The 19670-nt window shown below is 37.2% G+C and overlaps 1 protein-coding gene across 1 annotated transcript in view; it reads left to right on the top strand.

The window, feature by feature from the left end:
- CNTNAP4 (contactin associated protein family member 4) overlaps positions 1–19670 on the top strand; it is a 598489-nt gene that overhangs the window by 337200 nt on the left and 241619 nt on the right. Inside the window, exon 4 of the mRNA XM_069088042.1 lies at positions 19040–19187. Within this exon, the coding sequence (XP_068944143.1) occupies positions 19040–19187 (148 nt within the window). The remainder of the gene's footprint in view (positions 1–19039; positions 19188–19670) is intronic.

Here is a 19670-nt window from a genome sequence, read left to right as displayed (position 1 = left end):
GCACAGCCTGCCAGCGCCACCAGCTCTTGGCCTGCAGAGTGTAGGGGGACCAAGCACCAGTCTGAGGGGTCATCGCTCTTGCTTTAACCTGCTTGGATCTGGATTGCAGTCTAGGGTGGAGGTCCTGGGGTGTGTGTCCAGCTTGCCAGAGCATGTGGAGACCTCAGAGAGGGCACCCATCTAATACCTCCAGCAACTGAGAAAACCCCAGTGTTTGGGACCAAAGCTCCCCGGGCGGGTGGCAGAGTCCTACTGTGGCAAAAAGCCCAAAAGTCAAGTAATTGAGTGGCAAAGTGAGCAGGCAAAGAAAACAAAGCAGACAGAAGACTCCAACAATACACTCCTATTTTGGGGACAAAAAGGAGCAAAGCATGGAACAGGAGGAAAGCAGTGAAGTCAGAACTCCTGCACCAAAAGCTTCAAAGGAAAATACAAGCTGGTTACAGGCCATAGAGGACCTTAAGAAGCAGATAAGAGAAGTGGAGGAAAAATTGGGAAGAGAAATGAGAGCAATGCAAGAAAATTATGAAATGAGAGTCAACAGCCTGACTGAAGAAAATAATACCTTAAAAAACGACTGACTCAAATGGCAAAGGAGGCTCAGAAAGGCAATGAGGAGAAGAATGCCTTAAAAAGTCGAATTTGCCAGATGGAAAAAGAATCTCAAAAACTCAATGAGGAGAATCATTGCTTCAGAATTAGATTGGAGCAAATGGAAGCTAATGACTCTATGAGAAATCAAGATGCTGTTAAACAGATCCAAACAAATGAAAGAATAGAAGGCAAGGTGAAATATCTCATGGGAAAAACCACTGACCTGGAAACTAGATCCAGGAGAGATAATTTAAAAATTACTGGACTGCCTGAAAGCCATGATCAAAGTAAGAACCTAGAAATCATCCTCCAGGAAGTTCTCAAAGAAAACTGCCCTGATATTTTAGTACCAGAGGGCAAAATAGAGGTTGAAAGGATCCACCGATCACCTCCTGAAAAAGAACAGAGGATTGGCCACCAGATTCATTTCTTTGGCAATTCATGAGACTATCTATTGAGGTAGGGAGACACTATATGATGAAAGGAATACCTTGAAGTTTTAAAGTTCTTATGTTCATTTAATTCTTCATCATGATTCCTAAATTCACACACATACAGGTAATTCTCATAGTAGTACACTGAGAAATTAAAGTACAAATAAATCAGAAGGAGACATTTCTTCTTTGTCTGACAGCAAAATAAAAAAGATGTCTCCATCTCAACCACCTGCTATAGCTCAATCCCAGCTTTCTCATAATGAGGTATTATTACTCACAGAGGAAGAAAAGGAGATTGCTGGCAAATTGACAGGAATTAACTTTGTTGCTCTGCTTCTTACTTCACTCTCTATTGCCTACCATGCTATGTCCAACCGTATAGCTCATCTTTAATTAATAAGAGCAAATTTAGTAGAGATTAATTTAAAGCCCTTTAATAAAGACAAATACTGGAAGAGATTAGAGTGGGCAACAGCTTGTGTTAATTCTGATTTGCTAAAAACAAAAAATCAAAGAAACAAAAACTAGGTCTTTGTCCCAGGAGATGTTTACTCTAATCTCCTCAAGCATTTATCTTTATTACAGAACTTTATTCTCTATTAAATTTAATCTTATTTACTTTAGTAAATGGTGATGATGATGATGATGATGATTGATAATATAATGGGAAAGTCCTGTAATTATCCATATGAAAAAAAGAAGGGAAAAAATGAGAGAGATGACATGGTTAAAGCGCATCTCAAAGAAGAATATAACAACACAATTAGAATAAAATTATTTAAAACCTCTTTTTATATTTAAGACATATGAAAATGGCTAGCCTCAGAGAAGTTCATGGACAATTAAAAAAGGACAGCAGATTGCTACCCTCTATCACTCTTTAGGGGTTCCTACTGTTTAAATTTCCCAATTAATGTTATCTTTTTGCTCCTTATAGTTGACTAGCAGAAGCAGAGGTTACTAATGAAGGATACAGATCCAAGCCAATTAGAGGAGATGTCCTAAGGGAGTGTCTATTTTTAAGGTAGCAGAAACCTGAACAGTCAAAGGTTTCCATCCATAAGGAGACCCTCTGAGAAATGAACCACCCATGGGAGAAACTGTAGGCAAGGATGACAAATGAAAATCAATACTATTCCTATTTTAAAATCTTTTATAAAATAAAAGTATTAACACATTTATATCTGTTTTGCCCATCCATGGTAGCAGATATTTTTTTATTGTTCCCAAACCCAAACTTACAGCTTTACCATAATTATTTCCCTCCTCCTCTTCTATTTAAATAGTACTTTTTATTTACAAAATAATTTTTTCTATCTCATTTGACCTGCAAAACGTGCCTATAAGGTAACTAATAGAACACTGGTTTGCAAAGATGATGATGTGTATGGCGCCCTCTAGCTCTGTACCCTCATACTTATGATCCCCACTTACAGAAGAGGAAGTTGAGGCTGAAGGAATTCAAACTTAGGTTATAACTTGCCATATATTAAAGTGTTTAATGTCCAATCCTGAACTCATAGTTTGATTGACATGTGATTAGAAATTTTTATTATAAAATGTATTCTAAAACTAAATTTCTTGACCCAAACAAGAAGATACTGAGCTAGGAGTAGGGGAAAAAACTTAGTAGGTATTTGGAAACTGCAATGCTGGTAGGTGCCTCTTGGTTATATTCACTATATTATATGCTTATTAAAAAGCATATATTATCAGAGCTGTATCCCATAATGGTAAGGCTGTATCCTATACCAAAAGGGATAATAGAATCTAGAATTTCCATTAGAGAGGCCGAGTCCCAAATCCCACTTAGTAATGTGCCCAAGAAATGGTCATCAAGCTTTTGTCTGAAGACGTCTAGTGATGAGGGGCCTGTTCAAGATGCCCACATCATCTTTGTTTTAATGTTGTTGAGATGTTCACCCTCACACTGACCTTCAAGCTAACTCTCTCATCTTCTACCCATCGCTCCTAATTCTATCCCATGGCGATGAACAAGCAAGTTTATTTCCACCTTGACATATGACATTCTTATGTCTTGGCCACAATTACATCCCATTCCCCAGTGTGTGCCCAGAGAAGTACAGGGTATTAAGAAGTGTTCTTTCTCCACTCCTGCAGAGTCATTTCTAGCTCTAGGCCTAGTTGCCTCAATAAAAGATTTAAACCAGATGAAATCACTTAAATTATTAATTGAGCACCTATTGATCTAGGGACCTGGATCCATTGTTAAGCAGAAATAAAAATAGCAACTTTCACTGTGCAATGGTCCCTATAGGCCAACTAAACATGGTGTGTGTGTGTGTCTGTCTGTCTCTCTGTGCATTGTTTTATATTTAGTACCTTATTGTTTGACACATCTATAGACGTTTGCCACTGATGTCCAAGAATCCCAGAATGTTAGAACTTGAAAGGACACTAGAGAAAATCTAGTCATACTTATAATCAATCATAGGAAGTAGAAGGGGGACACATAGGTCATCTAGTATATTCCTGACTTTAGACACAAAACGAGCTAGAAAAACTCATACAGAGAGTAAGAAACAGAACGGGAATTTGAGCCTGTTTACTTTGGTGCCAATCCCAGTCCTGTTTTCCATTCTACCACATGATCCACCCCTATCATTTTTATATGAGGAAGTCACTTAAACTCTGTTTGCCTTAAACCAGTGGAGAAGAAAATGGTAAACCACTGCAGTATCCTTGCCAAGAAAATGGGCCGTACAGTCTATGGCATCATGAAGAATTAGACACAACTGAACAACAAAATGGAATATCTATGGCGCCGGTGTCTCGAGGGTGTTGTGAGGACAAAATAGGATATTTTTAAAAGGATTTTGCAAACCTTAATGTGCTACAGAAATGTTATTATTGTTAATGTCCTTGTTGTTTCTATCATTATCCAGTGGCTGAGTGTTTTCCTAAGCTTTTGGAGAACTGGGAATGGAATGCAGGGTTCCTGTCTGGATATTATTCACAAAATATTATCTAAACATTTTAGGAACTACTAGAATATGAACTATTCCTCATGAGAAGTGAATGCATGATCTATGTGTTAGTGTTTTTTATTGTACTAATTTATTCATTCATTGTTGGTGGTTTCAAGAAATCCATTGCCTGGTATCTAATTCTATTAATTAAATATTTATTAATATTTATTTATTAAATATTTATTAATCACCTACTATGAACAGAACACGCTGATAGTTCCTAGGCAAAATAGCAGAGATTAGATAAGACATGATTCATGACCTCAGTGAGTCTACCATATACTACAGTAAGTAAGACGCTTATTCACAAAGAACTCTATAACAGATATGAAATGGGTAGTTTGTGAGGTCCATCCAAGGAAGGAAAGAATCAATCAGGTAGACTTCATGGAAGGTTTGTTGTGTGAGCTAGGCTTTGAAAGACAGAAACAAATTCAGCAAATGGACTTGGAGGGAAGGATATGGCAAACATAGGAAATGTCTGTGAAGAGAACACAAACAGAAAGCTCGATATAGATTCAAGGGATAGCAAGTATTTCAGTTTGAAAGGGATATAACGTATGATACAAACTTTTCTAGCATGCCAGCCATTTGCTGAAATTGTCCCAATGGAGCAGTCTTTGGAAAATCAGGGTCATCATCACAACATGATAAGACACTTGAGTCAGGCTTTGTGAAGGGCCTACTATTAGAAAAAAAAAATATTATCGTGTATCTCAGGTAATTTGGCATTTCAGAGAAATGTAATATTACCTTCAGGCTTAGAGATCACCCTGTATGCTGCTTTTTTTCTGAACAATTATAAATGTCTTAACCACTATATATAATATATATATATAAATTTTTTTTACACTCTATCCGGTTTTTTTTCATTGAAGAAATTAATTCTACTGGAGCTTATTTTTAAAAACAGTCTTTGGTGTTTAACATTCTCAATGGCTTTTGAGAGCTTGCTTAAATTGCAATCAATAATTCCCCTTTGTCCACATACTGCCCTTAGAGAATTTAATTCAGATGTGATTTCCCCTTATAAACCACATTGCCTTTCTCCTGTTAGGTCAGTTAAGCTCAGTTGGTTAGATTATAGGGTCAACAAGGTGAAAGTCAGGATTCATTTACCATACATATGCTGTAGTTAGCTTCATTTTGTTTCATTGACATTGGCTGAACTGCTAACCTTAGATCTTACAAATGTGTGTCATAAACCATAATGGGACCTAGGTGAAATGATGCAATGATTTGGCACAAACTATCACTGTGTTAGAAATAAGAAATAAAAGTCGATACTGATGGCAGAAAAGGAACATTATCTTTGTAAAAGAAGGGTAGATTGTGGCAGTATTCTAAAGGAGACAGTCACAGGTTCTCCCATAACAATGAACAAAAGGGGAAATTCTTTTATAGAACGTATTAAATTTTAAAAGAATTCATTAAGTACCTCTTCTAAGTGATTGGGATGTATGAGATAAAAAGCAAAAATGAAACAGTCCCTGCCTGCATGAAAATTGCATTTTATTGAGTGAAAAAAAAATTTCACAGAAAATTAAAATACAAAAGATTTGCAAACTTCCCAGGGACAATGCAGGATCAGGATAGGCTTTTTGCAATAGTAGCCCCTGACCTGACCTTTGAGGAAGTTTGTAATTCTAAGAATCTGAGATGAAGAGCCAGTGCTTTCTAGTCGTGATGAAAGACAGCATTTTCAAAGGGAGGTGGAAGATTTTGTTGTCCAGTATAGGCACTATGGAATGGATTTTGAATGAGAAGCATTTTTACTTCTCCTTTTCCCTTGGGGAAAGTGGGCAGAATTGACTACACCTTTCTTTACCTACTCTGGCCACATCAAGGTGACCTTCCCTTGAGGTCTCTATTTCTATTACAAATCCAAAGGTTCCAGGTGCAAATGGAAATTTCTACTAGTTGATAACCTAATCATTACTTGTAAGGGTTATAAGTTAGAGTAAAAGTCCCTGTTCCATGTGGCTTTTCTCTGCAATACTAAAGAAGCTTAAAAACACAGATTACAAATAAAATCCACAACATTTTCTGAGGGTGGTCTCATAGCAAATTGAATTTAATGTAATCAATTAACCATAAGCCCCACATTTTCTAAAACAAAAACCACATTTCAGGATGCAATTAAAACCACCTTATCTTTATTTAGTAAACTGCCATTTAAAAAAAAATGAAAATAACCTGTATGCAAAATTTAAAATAGCAAAGAATCACTTAGTAATGAATCCTGCTGTCCATTGTACTTGGCAATAAAACAGAGGAAGAAAAGCAAGGAAGGTAAATCCAGTGGTTTCTCCAAGTAGCCATCATTTAGTGACTCCCTGATGGGTACTTTCAATCAGCTGAGCTATGTATGGAAAGAGAAAGGCTCCAGTCGCCAGAAGGTGCAATATCAGTGTTCTGGAAAGTCCCTTATATTTATTTCTAGGCTTCCACTACACTTGTCACTACTCTCTCCAGTTCTCAATCCCAGTCTTTTCTCTGTCCCTCTCTAGAGAGATTCTTAGTTGTATTGGAAGGGAAAACTCCACCCTCCAGCTCTAGTCCTTCTGTAGCTTCCTTTTTATCTGAACCGGAAACAAATAGACTTCCTAGGGTCTTCAGTAACCTGGCTCCCTTTCATAAAGTAACCACACCAAGCCTTGTCCAAAAGATTGTCACAACAGGATTACAGATTCAGAGCTGGAAGAGACTCAGACCATCTAATTCAGCCCCTTCGTTTTACAGATGAGGAAACTGAATCTCATGGGGGTTAAAGGACTTGCCCCACGTTATATAAGCACTAAGCTTCAAAGGTCTGATTTGTCAGATCCTTTGACTCCAGAGTCTAAAAGGTCATGTGTAAGAAAGAACCAAGAGTTCATTTTGGTTAGACTACACAGGGCATTAAGGTGAATAGTGTGCTATAAACCTGGAAAGGTAACTTGAAGTCAGATTATGAAGAACTTTGAAAACTAAATAGAAAAAGACCAATAATGTGCATTTTATCCTGACTGAAGGGGAAACTGGAACTTCTTAAGCAGCAGACTTGTGTTTTACATATATCCTTTTGGAAGCTATGTAGAGAACAGGTTACAAAGGGAAGAGACTGGAGGCAGGGAGATTAGAAAGCTGTGGCAGTAGTTAGTCCAATTAAGAAGTGCTGAGGGCCTCAATTAGGCGGTGGTTGTGTGAATGGACAGATGTGAGCAATGTGTTGGAAGCAGAATTTACAAGATTTGTCAATTAGTTTAATGCAAAGACTAAGAGACAGGGAAGACTCCAACATGATCATGAAATCATAGACCTGGGTTTCTGGAAGGTTGGTAAGAATATAGGCAAAAGGGGCGGCCAGGTAGCACAGTGAGTAAGAGAACCGGCTCCAGTGTCAGGCTGACCTGGGGATCAAATCCGGGCTCAGACACTTAGCACCCACCCAGAAACACCTGGCCATGTAACCTTGAGCAAGTTACTTAACCCCAATTGCTTAAAAAAAAAAAAAGAATACAGGCAAAAATAGCAATAGGAATAAAGCCTATATAGAAAATTTCCAGGATAGAGTAAACTATTTAGACAAAAACTGGGTAAAATAGACTCTGTAAATAAAATAGACTCTATTCCCTAGAATCAAGTTTATTTATGAAAAGTTACCATGTGGAGCTGAGAAATATGTGTATACTTTAATGTTTCCAATCAAGAGATATCATAAGTCTTTCAGGTCTAACTTCTCGAGCATTTTATTTAGTTCTTTTATTTTTTAAAATATTTTTTCTTCAAGTTACCCATCTCTGGGAATCACATGATTCTCACAAGAGAATCATAAAGTCTCCCACAGCTGCAGTACTGTTACCCCATCTTTTTGGAATTCAATTAATTTTGTTTGTATGAATTCAGAACCCTGGACACTGGACATCCAGGTGGCACAGTGTAAAGACCACTGAGTCTAGAGCAGGAAAGAATAGAGTTTACATCCACTTCGGACCATCGCCGTGTGATTCTAAGCAAGTCACCCAATTTTAGGTTCCTTGTCTATAAAACAGGACAATAATAGCACCGGCCTCGTCAGTTTGTTGGACACGTGTGATAACATCAGTAAAGTGCTTTGCAAACCTTAAAGTGATTTATAAATGCTAGCTGTTATGCTTTGTTTTACTTCCTTTTCTATCTTTCTTTTAAATGTAATTCGTAACCTATTTATTTTTCTTAATGTTTTTTTTTTCCTTCTCTAGGAGTCTTTGTTTTGGTTGTTGTTTATCTGAGACAGAGTGATGGGGGGGATACTGTACCCGCCTTTAGAGTAGAGAAGGTGGAGGGGAGGGAGGCAGGGGTCTGATGCTGAATGGTCAGTAACCTCATCTCCTAAACATGCTCCACCCACCTCGTGCAAGGGGCTGATGGGTGTAAGATATGGAAGCTCAGCAGAGAGAACACCCAAGAAACAAGAAGAAAGAGAAGTCAAACAGGAGAGAGGTTAGAAAGCAGAGCCTGGAGTTCAGGAAAAGCTGGCGGATACAATGTGTTGGTTTGGTCACTGCATGGGTGAGAGACATGATTCTTTCTTTCCCACAACTTTCTTCTTTCTCATAGAGTCAGTCATTAGGTGCTATTTGCCCATTTTTATTTACTACTTTGTGGGCTAGAGAAACTAAACCTGTTTTTGTTTGTTTCTAAGCATTTTTTTTTAAAGCAATTGGGGTTAAATAACTTGCTCAAGGTTACACGGCCAGGTGTTTCTGGGTGGGTACTGAGTGTCTGAGCCTGGATTCAATGCCCAGGTCATCCCGACACTGGGGTCGGTGCTCTTATTCGCTGTGCTACCTGGCCGCCCCTATTTCTAAGTATTTTAATAGATATACACATGTAATTATAATAGTTCATGTGCATGTATATGAATGTCTATAAAATTAAATATTATAAAATGTAAACACACACACACACACACACACACAGCTAGGTTTCACAGTGGACAGAGTGCTGGGCCTGGAGTCAGAAAGATTCATCTTCTTGAGTTCAAATCTAGCCTCAGACACTTACTAGCTTTGTGACCCTGGGAAGTCACTTACCCCTAGTTATCTTAAGCCTTAGTTTCTTCATCTGTAAAATGAGCTGCAGAAAGGAAATGGCAAACCAGTCCAGTATTTTGCTAAGAAAACCTGAGATGGGGTCATGAAGGATCAGGCATGACTGAAAAAAGCCAAACAACAACAAAAACTCTATTATTATATATTTAAACAGCTCACTAATTGATCATGCCTAGAGAGGAATGGAGGAGATGAAGAACATTCTCTGTTCAGAAACAAATGACTGTGGACTCTTGGGTGCAGAGCACTGGGCCAAGTAGCGAAGGTCAGGACTAAAGCTGGGAGTCAGGCAGGACCCCAAGATTGATAACACCCCTGATTACAGCACAATCTCACAGTAATAGTGGACTTCAATCCAGCAAAGGTAGTCTCCCCTTTTCACTGCCTGGAAACGTGTTTTTGTACAAAAGATCCTAGGTCTGATAATAGGAGAAGAGGAATAGAGGATAGTCTGTGGGAAAAAGTATTCACCTAGATCTGTCTATAGGGAGCCATGGCTGTATATAATCAGTAGAGACCATAGGAAAGAGGAAAAGGTTCCATGTTGTCAAAAGTGTTCCTTTTGTGAGTGTTCTCAAGTTTCTGCTTTTTCCAGTCACCTTCCACTCCCTCAAAGATCATTCATTAGAAAAACAGCATGTCAGTGTGAGCAAGAGATGCACTTTTCCTTGACAAGATAGGAGTGACTAAGTGCCACTTAAACCTTTTCTTTCCTCACTCTGAATAGCATGTTTTCATAACTTTAAAGTAGCTCAAGGTACAATGTGAACTTGATCATTTTTTTCCCCAGGCATGTGCCTTTTTGATATTCTTAATTCCATGCATTTCACTACTCACATCTTCTCTTATGCATACAGGAAGTGCAGCTGCATCCCCAGCTCTTTCTGCTGTAATATCCCTCTGTTACAAAACAAAGATTTCACCTTCCTTGATTACAATAATGTGATCAATATCTACAGAATTTGTGTGCCTTTTTTAAATTAAGCATCTTAGAAAATGTTATTAAAATTTTTGGATGATCAATTCTTACAAATTGTATGTGATTAACATAATTTACTTTCCAGTTAGAATTATATGTGTATGGGGGGGGATACCTAAAATGCATAAATCTTTATTTTCAGAGCATAAAATGACCTTCAATAGCATTTATGCTAATATAAAGTGTTACTGTTAGGCACACTGAAGCATCTTTTTATTGGTGAAAAAGGGTTTATGAATCATGTGAAGCTTGCCTGGCTCTTAGTTAAATAAAAACAGAGCTTCAAGGATGGAAATTAGAACCTTTGAGTCCAAAATGACAGATTATCTCATGAGTTGTAAATTACTAGATTAGGAAGGTTGTTCAATCTGTTAAAGTTTCATATTTTATAAGGTTTCTTACTCAATGAACCATTACTTGTGAATAAAGTAAATCTGAAAAGTTAGTTAAGGACAATAACACATTTTATTTCAGCTGGGGAAAAACTAGTTTGGGAGGGCTAACTGATCATACTTTCCTCTCTAACATGAATTTTTAATTCATGTCTTGGGAAAATTTTTGGTGATGAAATTGATGCATAAATGGTAGTTTGAAACATTCTGAAAGATAATCAATTTTCTGGTCAGCACCATATTAATGTGATGTAGAGATAAGTGAAGAATAATCAGTTATAAAATCTGTGACAATTCTAATGGGTTTTTTTTGGGAAGAGGTTATTTGGTAGTTGAATGTATAATGGTAGTCAAAGCAGCATTTTCATTTGTAATTTTCAAGGTAAAATAAAAGATATTTTAATGGAGTTCTTAATGGTACAATGGATGGCAAATTAAATGATATTTAAAACTAGAAGCTTAAAGGAATTCTATATACTCTTGTTAATGGTCTGTAGAAAGCACAGAAGTGAAAATATAGTTATAAATTATATATTCTTTTGAAGTTTTTTTCCTACTTTTTGAAATGAAATGAAGGAGGTTTTAAAACCTGTATTGCTTTTTAACTAAATATATAATAAAAAAAATTCTGGAAGATTAAAATACAGAAGTATTTCATCTAATTATTTTTTTTTGCATTGAGAGCCAATTGACCCCTCAACAATAAAAAAGCATCAACTACCTTATTCTATAATATTGTCTGTAATAAAATTCAATTTAATGTTCTGCATATATATTTTCCACTTTATGAATTATTTGCTGTATTCTGATTGGGAATAACACCTTGCTCTGCTTAACTAGTCAGAGTGGTCACCTTCCTCATTTCCACAAGCTTTTTTGTTTCTCACCTCACTTTACAATCTATGTTATCGTTGGATTTTTTTTTTTTTTAAGGAGAGAAGGCAAGGCAATTGGGGTTAAGTGACTTGCCCAAGATCACACAGCTAGTAAGTGTTAAGTGTCTGAGATTGAATTTGAACTCAGGTCCTCCGGACTCCAGGGTCAGAACTTTATGCACTGCACCACCTAGCTCTCCCTATGTTATCTGTCCCTATGTTGATCAAAAGAAGAAATGGTGTATGCCTTTCCAGCAATCTTTTTTTTTTTTTTGGAGGGGAGAATCCAAGGCAATTGGGGTTAAGTGACTTGCCCAAGGTCACATGGCTAGTAAGTGTTAAGTGTCTGAGGTCACATTAGAACTCAAGTCCTCCTGATTCCAGAGACAGTGCTCTATTCACTGCGCCACCTAGCTGCCCCCTGCAATCTTAATTTTTTGCTGAATAACTAAAGAAAAATCAAGAGGCAGGATAGGGAGTTTATAAAGTATCCAGTCATAACCCATATCCTTGGATTTTTCTTTAGAGACTACTTCTTCCAAGACCATGACTTTCCTATTATTTGATTTCCCTGTTTCTAGAATCCACTTCCTGCTATGACAACAGGGTCTGTGCACATTTGTAAGCCTGTAGTCTTTATCACAATGCTTGCATACATTGGGTCAGTCTGGTAGGACATGTGATTTTGACAAAGTGTAAGGACTGACCGTAGCATCCCAGATCAGTAACCATTACTGTAATCTTAATGTCCCTAGTGAATCTTGAGAGCTCAGAGAGGTTGTTAGTCATGGTCACTCAGTATGAGACAAGATCAGAGCCAAAGTTTTCTCGAGTCCAACATCATTTCTATTACATTATGTTACATACACTACCATATTACTGGTTGTTTGACTCTTTGTACTTGTATTCACACTGCTTATATAGTATGTATGCAACTTAGAGAAGGCACTGAAAAAAAAAAAAACTTGACTAACTGATGTTTAACCAAATAAGCTGGTTAAGGCTCTACTCTTTGCCAGGCAACATGCTAGATAATAGACTGCAAACAGTTGGCAGTCTGCTCCCAAGTGGGTTATATCCAAATGGTGGTAAAAATGATATGTAATATAACCATGGTAAACAGGCTTGCGGTGTTTGTACATATGTTAATAAAACAAAGGGGATATGAGTTCAAAGGAGAGAAATAGTCAAAATGCTCTATGAAATTTGATAAAAGGGAGATTATAAGGGATAGTTCAGGAATACCTTAAGTACATAAGAGAGTTCTGCAGGACACGGGGGGTGAGAGAGGGAAGGGCATCAACAAAGACATAGAGTTAGGAGCACACAGAATGAAAAAGGGGGATAGAACCTAGTTTTGCTGGAATAGAGACAACCTGAAGGGATATAACATCAGGCAAAGATGGAATGTCACTTAGCACCAAAGTATGGATAGTCTCAAATGCTAGAATCAGTTTTTACTTAATTAATCCACAAGCTTTTATTAAGCTCTTATATGCCAGGAACTGTGCTAGGCACTGGGAAAACAATAAAATAATAATAATATCTATATAGTGACATAAACTTTACAAAGCACTTTACATATGTTATTTCATTTGTTTCTCAAAACAACTCTGGAAGGCAGGTGCTGTCATTACCGCATTTTATAGGTGAAGAAACTTAATCTGACAGGCTGTAAATTTCTCTAGCAGGTGGACTGAACTCAGGTCCTCTTGATTCCAAATTTAGCACTCTACAGTAATGGCACCTAGTAGTTACACTGCAAAAAGATGAAAGAATGCCCTTTTCTCAAAGAAGTTCCATTTTTAATTACAAACAGACACACACACACACACACACACCAAATTTATGTGAGAAAGAGGGAGGGAAGGGGAGAGAGAGAGACAGAGACAGAGACAAAGAGAGACAGAGAGAGACAGAGACAGAGAGACAGAGACAGAGAGAGAGAAAAGAAAGATGGGGTAAGTACAATATAGTTTGAAAGGGACAGTGTTAGCAGTTGGTTAAAAGAGGGGAGCTGTCAGAAAAGGTTTCATGTAGTAAGTGATGCTTGAGTTATATCGTGAAGAAAAAGATGATATAATCATGGTTGAGGAGGGTGTCCATTCCATCCAGATGGCCAGAGCAGAGGCATAGAGATGGAGATTGAGTATTAGCAGGAGAAAACTAGACTGGCTTACCTGGAACAGAGTGTGAAAGGAGATGTAATTTCCGATGAGGCTAGAAAGATGATCTAGATTGTAAAAAGCTTTAAAACCTAAACAGAGAAGTTTATATTTTATTCTAGAGGGAGTCGTAGGTGTTTATAGAGGAGAGTAAAAGAGTCAGATCAGCACTTAAAAGAAATCACATTGGCCACATTGTATAAGGTGTCACTAGAACAGTCAGAATGTTGAGGCAGGGAAGTCAATCAGGAGGTCTTTGAAATAATCTGGATGAAAGGTAATGAGGACTGAACTGAAGGAGCATGTCCATTCAGTGCAGGAGTGGGCTTTACATCACATTACTTTAATTTTATCATTAAAAGTAAGGGGTGAGGGCCTCATCAGAGAGAGATGGAGAGGAATAAGTGTAGGAAGCCTTGGGGTATGACAGAAGACTTGGAAATAGCTTTTTTTTTTTGAGAAAAATTGTAGAGGAATAAAAAAGATTTCCTTGTTACGAAGAGGGTCCTTTATACATTATAAATGTCCAATGTACTCAATCAGTACGGTATGGATGGCAAACAGAAAGAGTGAGGGATTATTTATTTCAGCTTTGGTCGTATGCTTTCCTCTAGATGGCGCACAAGGGGAACCACTCACGGTTTGGGGGGAAAGGCAGGACGGGATCCTAGTGAGGCATTAGGAATATTCCTCAGACACTTGTGTTAAGGATCCAGAAGAGGATAAACTGAAGGCACTAATTCCACTGAGGCTGTGACAATTGGCTAAGGGAGAAGTGTCATCTTTATTGTGAAAAAGCAACTGACCATGATACTTCAGAAAATACAAACCTTCCTGGACAATCACTGCGTGGTTAAAATCTTGATGTGTTGCGAATTTGAATTTAATCCATCATTTTTGTCGCTCTGCTCCAGTTCACAAACATATTGCAGGGAAGATATTTTCAGCAAATATTTAAATCCAAAACACTTTTGTAATGAAAATCTGATTGTCTTCTTTATGTGCTTTCAAAATAATAAAATTCACATGCAAAAAAAAAAGATTTTTAATTTTATGTATATAGAGTAGCATAGAAGATTTTATTTCTTTTGTAAATATTAAATTCATTATAGGTAGGATCATAGTAAAAAAGGAACTTCTAGGCCATCTAGTTCAACTCCTGCATTTTACAAGTGAGGAACTGACACCTAAGGTCATGCTTGTTAGTAAGTGACAGATTTGGGACTTAAATCCATATCATTTGACTCCAAATGCAAGTTTCTGTTTTTATTTTATTTTTTGTTTGTTTTTCTCTATGGCACACTGGAAAACTGGCTTCATACTTAGTTTTATACTTCTCCAAGGAGAGGCAACATGAAGTACTGGATAGAAAGCCAGCCACAAAGTTAGGAAAATTTACTGACTTTAATATCTAGGCTTCAGTCTGGTCTCTGACACATACTAATGGGGCAATCTAGGGCATTTAGTACAACAGATGAATCCCTAAAACTATAAATTGCAGAGGGATTATCCTCTTTGTGAGTTCCCTATACCAATAAAATCCCAGATCTAGTCTAAAATAATATTCCATTAGAAGCTGGTAATGATGTATAAGCTAATAGCCAGATAGTGATTTTAAAGTTTACAAAGTACTTTACATTTATTATGTCATTTGATCTTTAACAATAGCCATCAGAGGTAGATGTTATTATTATACCCAATTTACAGATGAGGAAACTGAGGCTCAGGGTGGTTAAGTGATTTATTCAGGATCGTAGAGTAGATAAGTGTCTGAGGCAGGATTGAACCACAAATCTTCCTGATTCTAGGTCCTGCACTCTATCCACTATACTATCCGGCTGCATAGATTCAAAATGATTCATTCAGCATGAAGCAGCTTCATGTCTCTATTCTGATAATTAATAATACTTCTACCCATTAAGTGACTATTGAAACAATATTATTTCAGAAATGCAGAATCTCACAATATGAAAATACTTTTCAACAATCTTTTCACCTTTTACTGTATGGCTTTCAGGTTAAAAAAATGTTAGCCTGATAACGTGACTCCAAGGACTAAACACAACACCTAGAATGTATGTGTGCCCAAGGTAGAGCACAGTGGGATATGTATCATTTCCTTCATCCTGACCTATGACTCTCTTAATGTAGCCTGGGAGACCATTAGATTTTTCTGGCAGCTTTAAGCCAGAATGACATGATTCATAATGAACTTTCACTCCTCTACTGATACCTATTCCTCCAGTAATTCTGGTCCAGTAACTACCGATGTACACTGTCAATAAATTGTGCATTTGATGTAATGTTTTCCAATATTGTGGGTGAACCGAACTGAGCTATTCACAATTTCTTACTAGCTTTTCAAGTTCCCCAAAGCACACTTTGAGAGAAAAAGGACCAGTTGCATGACTTCTGTGTTCTTGTTTCAGTGCATTTTAGCTAAGTAAGGCAAGTGCAGCTTAGTGGCCGCGTGGATAGGTAAGAGTGCTGGACCTGGAGTCAAGAACAATTATCTTCCTGAGTGTGATTTGAACATTTGAATGTGGCGACCCAGGACAAATCACTTCACCTTGTTTGCCTCAGTTTCTTTATCCATAAAATGAACTGGAGAAGGAAATGACAAACCATGGCAGTTTCTTTGCCAAGAAAACCCAAAATAGGGGCATGAAGAGTAGGGTGTGACTGAAATAATTGGAGAGCAGCAATAAAGAAGAGCCCATCCACTTTACAAACGACAACATATTCCCTAAACCCAATATCCAGGAAGAGTGTGTGTGGCACAATACAAAGAGACTGATTCTGGGGTCAGAAGACATGTATTTGAATTCTAATTCCACCACTTATTAACTATTTGGTGTTTGTGAAGGAATTTAAACTTTCTGAGACTCAGTTTCCTCATCTGTAAATGGAGATATTGGTACCTATCTCACAGAGTTGGTATAAGCATAAAAGAGATAATGGTTAAAAAGCTCTTTGCAAACATTTTTGTTGTTTTCAGTCATGGCTGACTCTGTGACCCCATTGACGACGGCCCATCAGGCTCTTCTATCCTCTATTTTCTCTGTGAAGTCTGTCCAAATTCATGTTTGTTTCCATGATACCATCTATCCGTCTCGTCCTCTGCCATCACCTTTTCCTTTTGCTTTTAATCTTTCCCAAACACATTATATAATTTATGTGACACATTTGTGTATAATAAATGCATGTTATGAGAGTTGTCATTGTTAAAAAAGCACATTGGAATCCAGATGGACATTTTTCCAGGACAAGTTGCTGCACTGTAATTGTTTTTTTCCATTTAGCATTTTGAGGAACTATTACACAGGTAGAGTTTTATATACATCTCTCTGTCTCTGTCTCTCGTACTCTCCCTCTCTCTCTGTGTCTCTCTCTGTCTCTCCCTCTCTGTCTCACTCTTTCTGTCTCCCTTTGTCTCTCTCTCTTTCTCTGTCTCTCTCTCTCTCTCTCTGTCTCTCTCTCTCTGTCTCTCTGTCTCTCTCTCTGTCTCTCTCTCTCTCTGTCTCTCTCTCTATCTCTCTCTCTCTCTATATATATATAGTTGAATAGAAGTATTAGGGTGAATGTTCATCTTTTGCAAACATTCTTAGTGAAACTCTAAGCATATTTAGGGCGATGGGAATGATGTGTATCTTATCCATATTCCCATATGTTATGTATTTTATATGATTTTGATTTTTTCTGCTGCTTGTTTCTATTTTGAAAACTTTTTAATCCATGAAACTTGGAGATTTTGCTTTGGTCTTATTTATTTATTGCTTTGTAGATATCTGTTTCCATGTCATCATTAGATTGTAAGCACCTTCAGGACAAGGATTGCCTTTTGCTTTTTTTCCCCCATAATCTTAGTGTTTAGCACAGAGCTTGGCAGGTAGTAGATGCTTAATAAATGTTTATTGATTGATATTCTTAAGGTTTTTTTTTAGATTATTGAAGCAGGCATCTTTGGGCAGCCATTAGATTTGTGTTTCCTAGTAGTTTGTTGATTTAATTCTCCAAGATATTCTAGGTTTGTATTGAGGGTACGAGGAGCTATTATCTAGGCTTTCATGAAAGATAGTAAGCTTCTCATATATAATTCTAGCCATCAGGTCATGTCCCCAACTTTTGCAGTCTGCAGTGCTGTGTTGTATATTTTCTACCCTTTCCTTTGATCGTTTCTATTGATTTGCATCTTCATTAGTATTGGGATTATTACCATTATCACTATGATCTTACCATCTTTTACAACATAGATGTTGCTCTGGCACACTTTTGTTTAATATCCTATTGAGTATTCCAGGGGGTCAATAAAATTGCTGCTTTTTGTAGTTGAAAGAAAGTATCTGGATATACATGCATTTATTCGTAGTGATTCAGTGAGAGTGAGTACATGTAGAGAACTGGAAGCAGGAAGGCCAGTTCTCTGCATGTCCTGTGGGATGATCTCATTACATTTGCTTGTTCCTCCTGAATAAAGATTACTGAGCAGCAATCTTTAGAAACATTTTCTCTGCTACTCAGCCATCAACAAGGGGATTACAGATCTTTCAGGGCATGATTTGTTCAGCAGAACTCAGGGGATTTATCCTCTCCAGAGAGCCAACTTTTCCACAATTAGAAATTTCTAGAAGCAGAATGGGATACTTCAGGAGGGCAGCCTGGTGGAAGAGGATGAATTCAGGAAGACTCGAGTTCAAATGCAGCCTCAGATTCCTATGAGCTGTGGGATCCTGTCAAGTCATTTAATCTCTATTGGCCTCAACTATAAAAGGGGGTGATAATAGCACCTTATTGTAAGGATCAAATGAAAATCATTTAGTGTAGTGCTCGGTATGTAGCAGGTTCCATAGAAATGTCTATTCCCTTCCTTCCCCCCCTCCCTATTCTAGTCTCCATCACTAGAGCTCATCCAACCAAGAAGAAATGACCACCATAAAATGATTATACAACAAATTCCTATTTAGGTTTGAATAAGACTATATTACCCAAAGTCCTTTCCAAGTTTGGTAACATTGAATTCTTGAGTTCTCACTTTGTTTACCCCATCTTGGGAATTAAGGTAATATTTGTTATTTGGAGTCCAATTACCATTTATTCTTGAGTTCTTTTATAAAGCAAAAGAGTTTTTCCCAGTGTTTTCAATCTGATTACTGTCAGAGTGCTTGTAATTTTTACATGTGTTTTTACCTACTTAGAGATGGGAAAGATGGGTTTTCAAAGTGAGTGCTATATAAGGGGTACAGCTACTTTAAAATGAGTAAAGCACAGTTCAGAACCAGTGTAATGGTTCTATTGAAATTTAAACTAACCTAAAGATATAAGGGGAATCTCCCACAATAGTAACTAATCCATGGTTGGAGCAGAGGTATTCATATTATTGTTAAAGATTAGTATAGTTCCCCTCAGCCCAGAGAGAAAACAGGCCTTTTTAAATTAAGAAAATGAGCTAGACAATATTCAGTGGCACAGGGAGAACAAGATGAAAGCAATTGTTTATGGATATATTGAATTTTTTTTTTTGTTTTCTTCTAGGGTTTTTCAGGAAACACAAATGCAGACAGTGTTGTGTACTATAAACTTCAACATTCCATCAAAGCTAGGTTTCTACGCTTTATCCCTCTGGACTGGAACCCTAATGGCAGGATTGGGATGCGGATTGAAGTATATGGCTGTTCATACAGTGAGTGTTTTCCTCTTTGCCTAAGTGAAATAAATGTCAATGTAGAATTTTGAAAAGAAAAAGCCAACAAACAAAAAATCTGCTATCTGAATGTCATTTTGCAGTTAGACCTGATTTTTATGCAAAGCCTTTTTTTCCTGTAAATGATAACATTACTTTTAGAGCCCTTTGCATTTTTAATTTGAAGATGAAAATATTAAATGTATAGCCTTCTGTTCATTTAAACAAAAATGTTATCACTTGCCACATGCTAAATTTCAGGTATTTAACATTTGATTTTTATTTTGCTTTGTTGTCATATTATATGTTATTAGCAGCCTTTACTTTCATTACTTAGAGTTTAATAAGCAGAGATGGTTTTCCACTTAGAAAATTCTACGAACTTCATGGCATCCTAATATAATTAAGCCATAGAAAACTACCCTCTGTAGCCTAAAGAAACATTTCATTTGTTTTTCTTTTTGGAGGGGTGGAATGCAGGGA

The sequence above is a fragment of the Petaurus breviceps genome, unplaced genomic scaffold (genome assembly GCF_028583685.1).
Source record: "Petaurus breviceps papuanus isolate PSGF00001 unplaced genomic scaffold, PetGlider_PUasm1.0 183, whole genome shotgun sequence".
Lineage (NCBI taxonomy): Eukaryota > Metazoa > Chordata > Mammalia > Diprotodontia > Petauridae > Petaurus > Petaurus breviceps.
The sequence above is the reverse complement of the archived record's forward strand: the minus strand, read 5'-3'. Positions and strand labels throughout refer to the sequence as shown.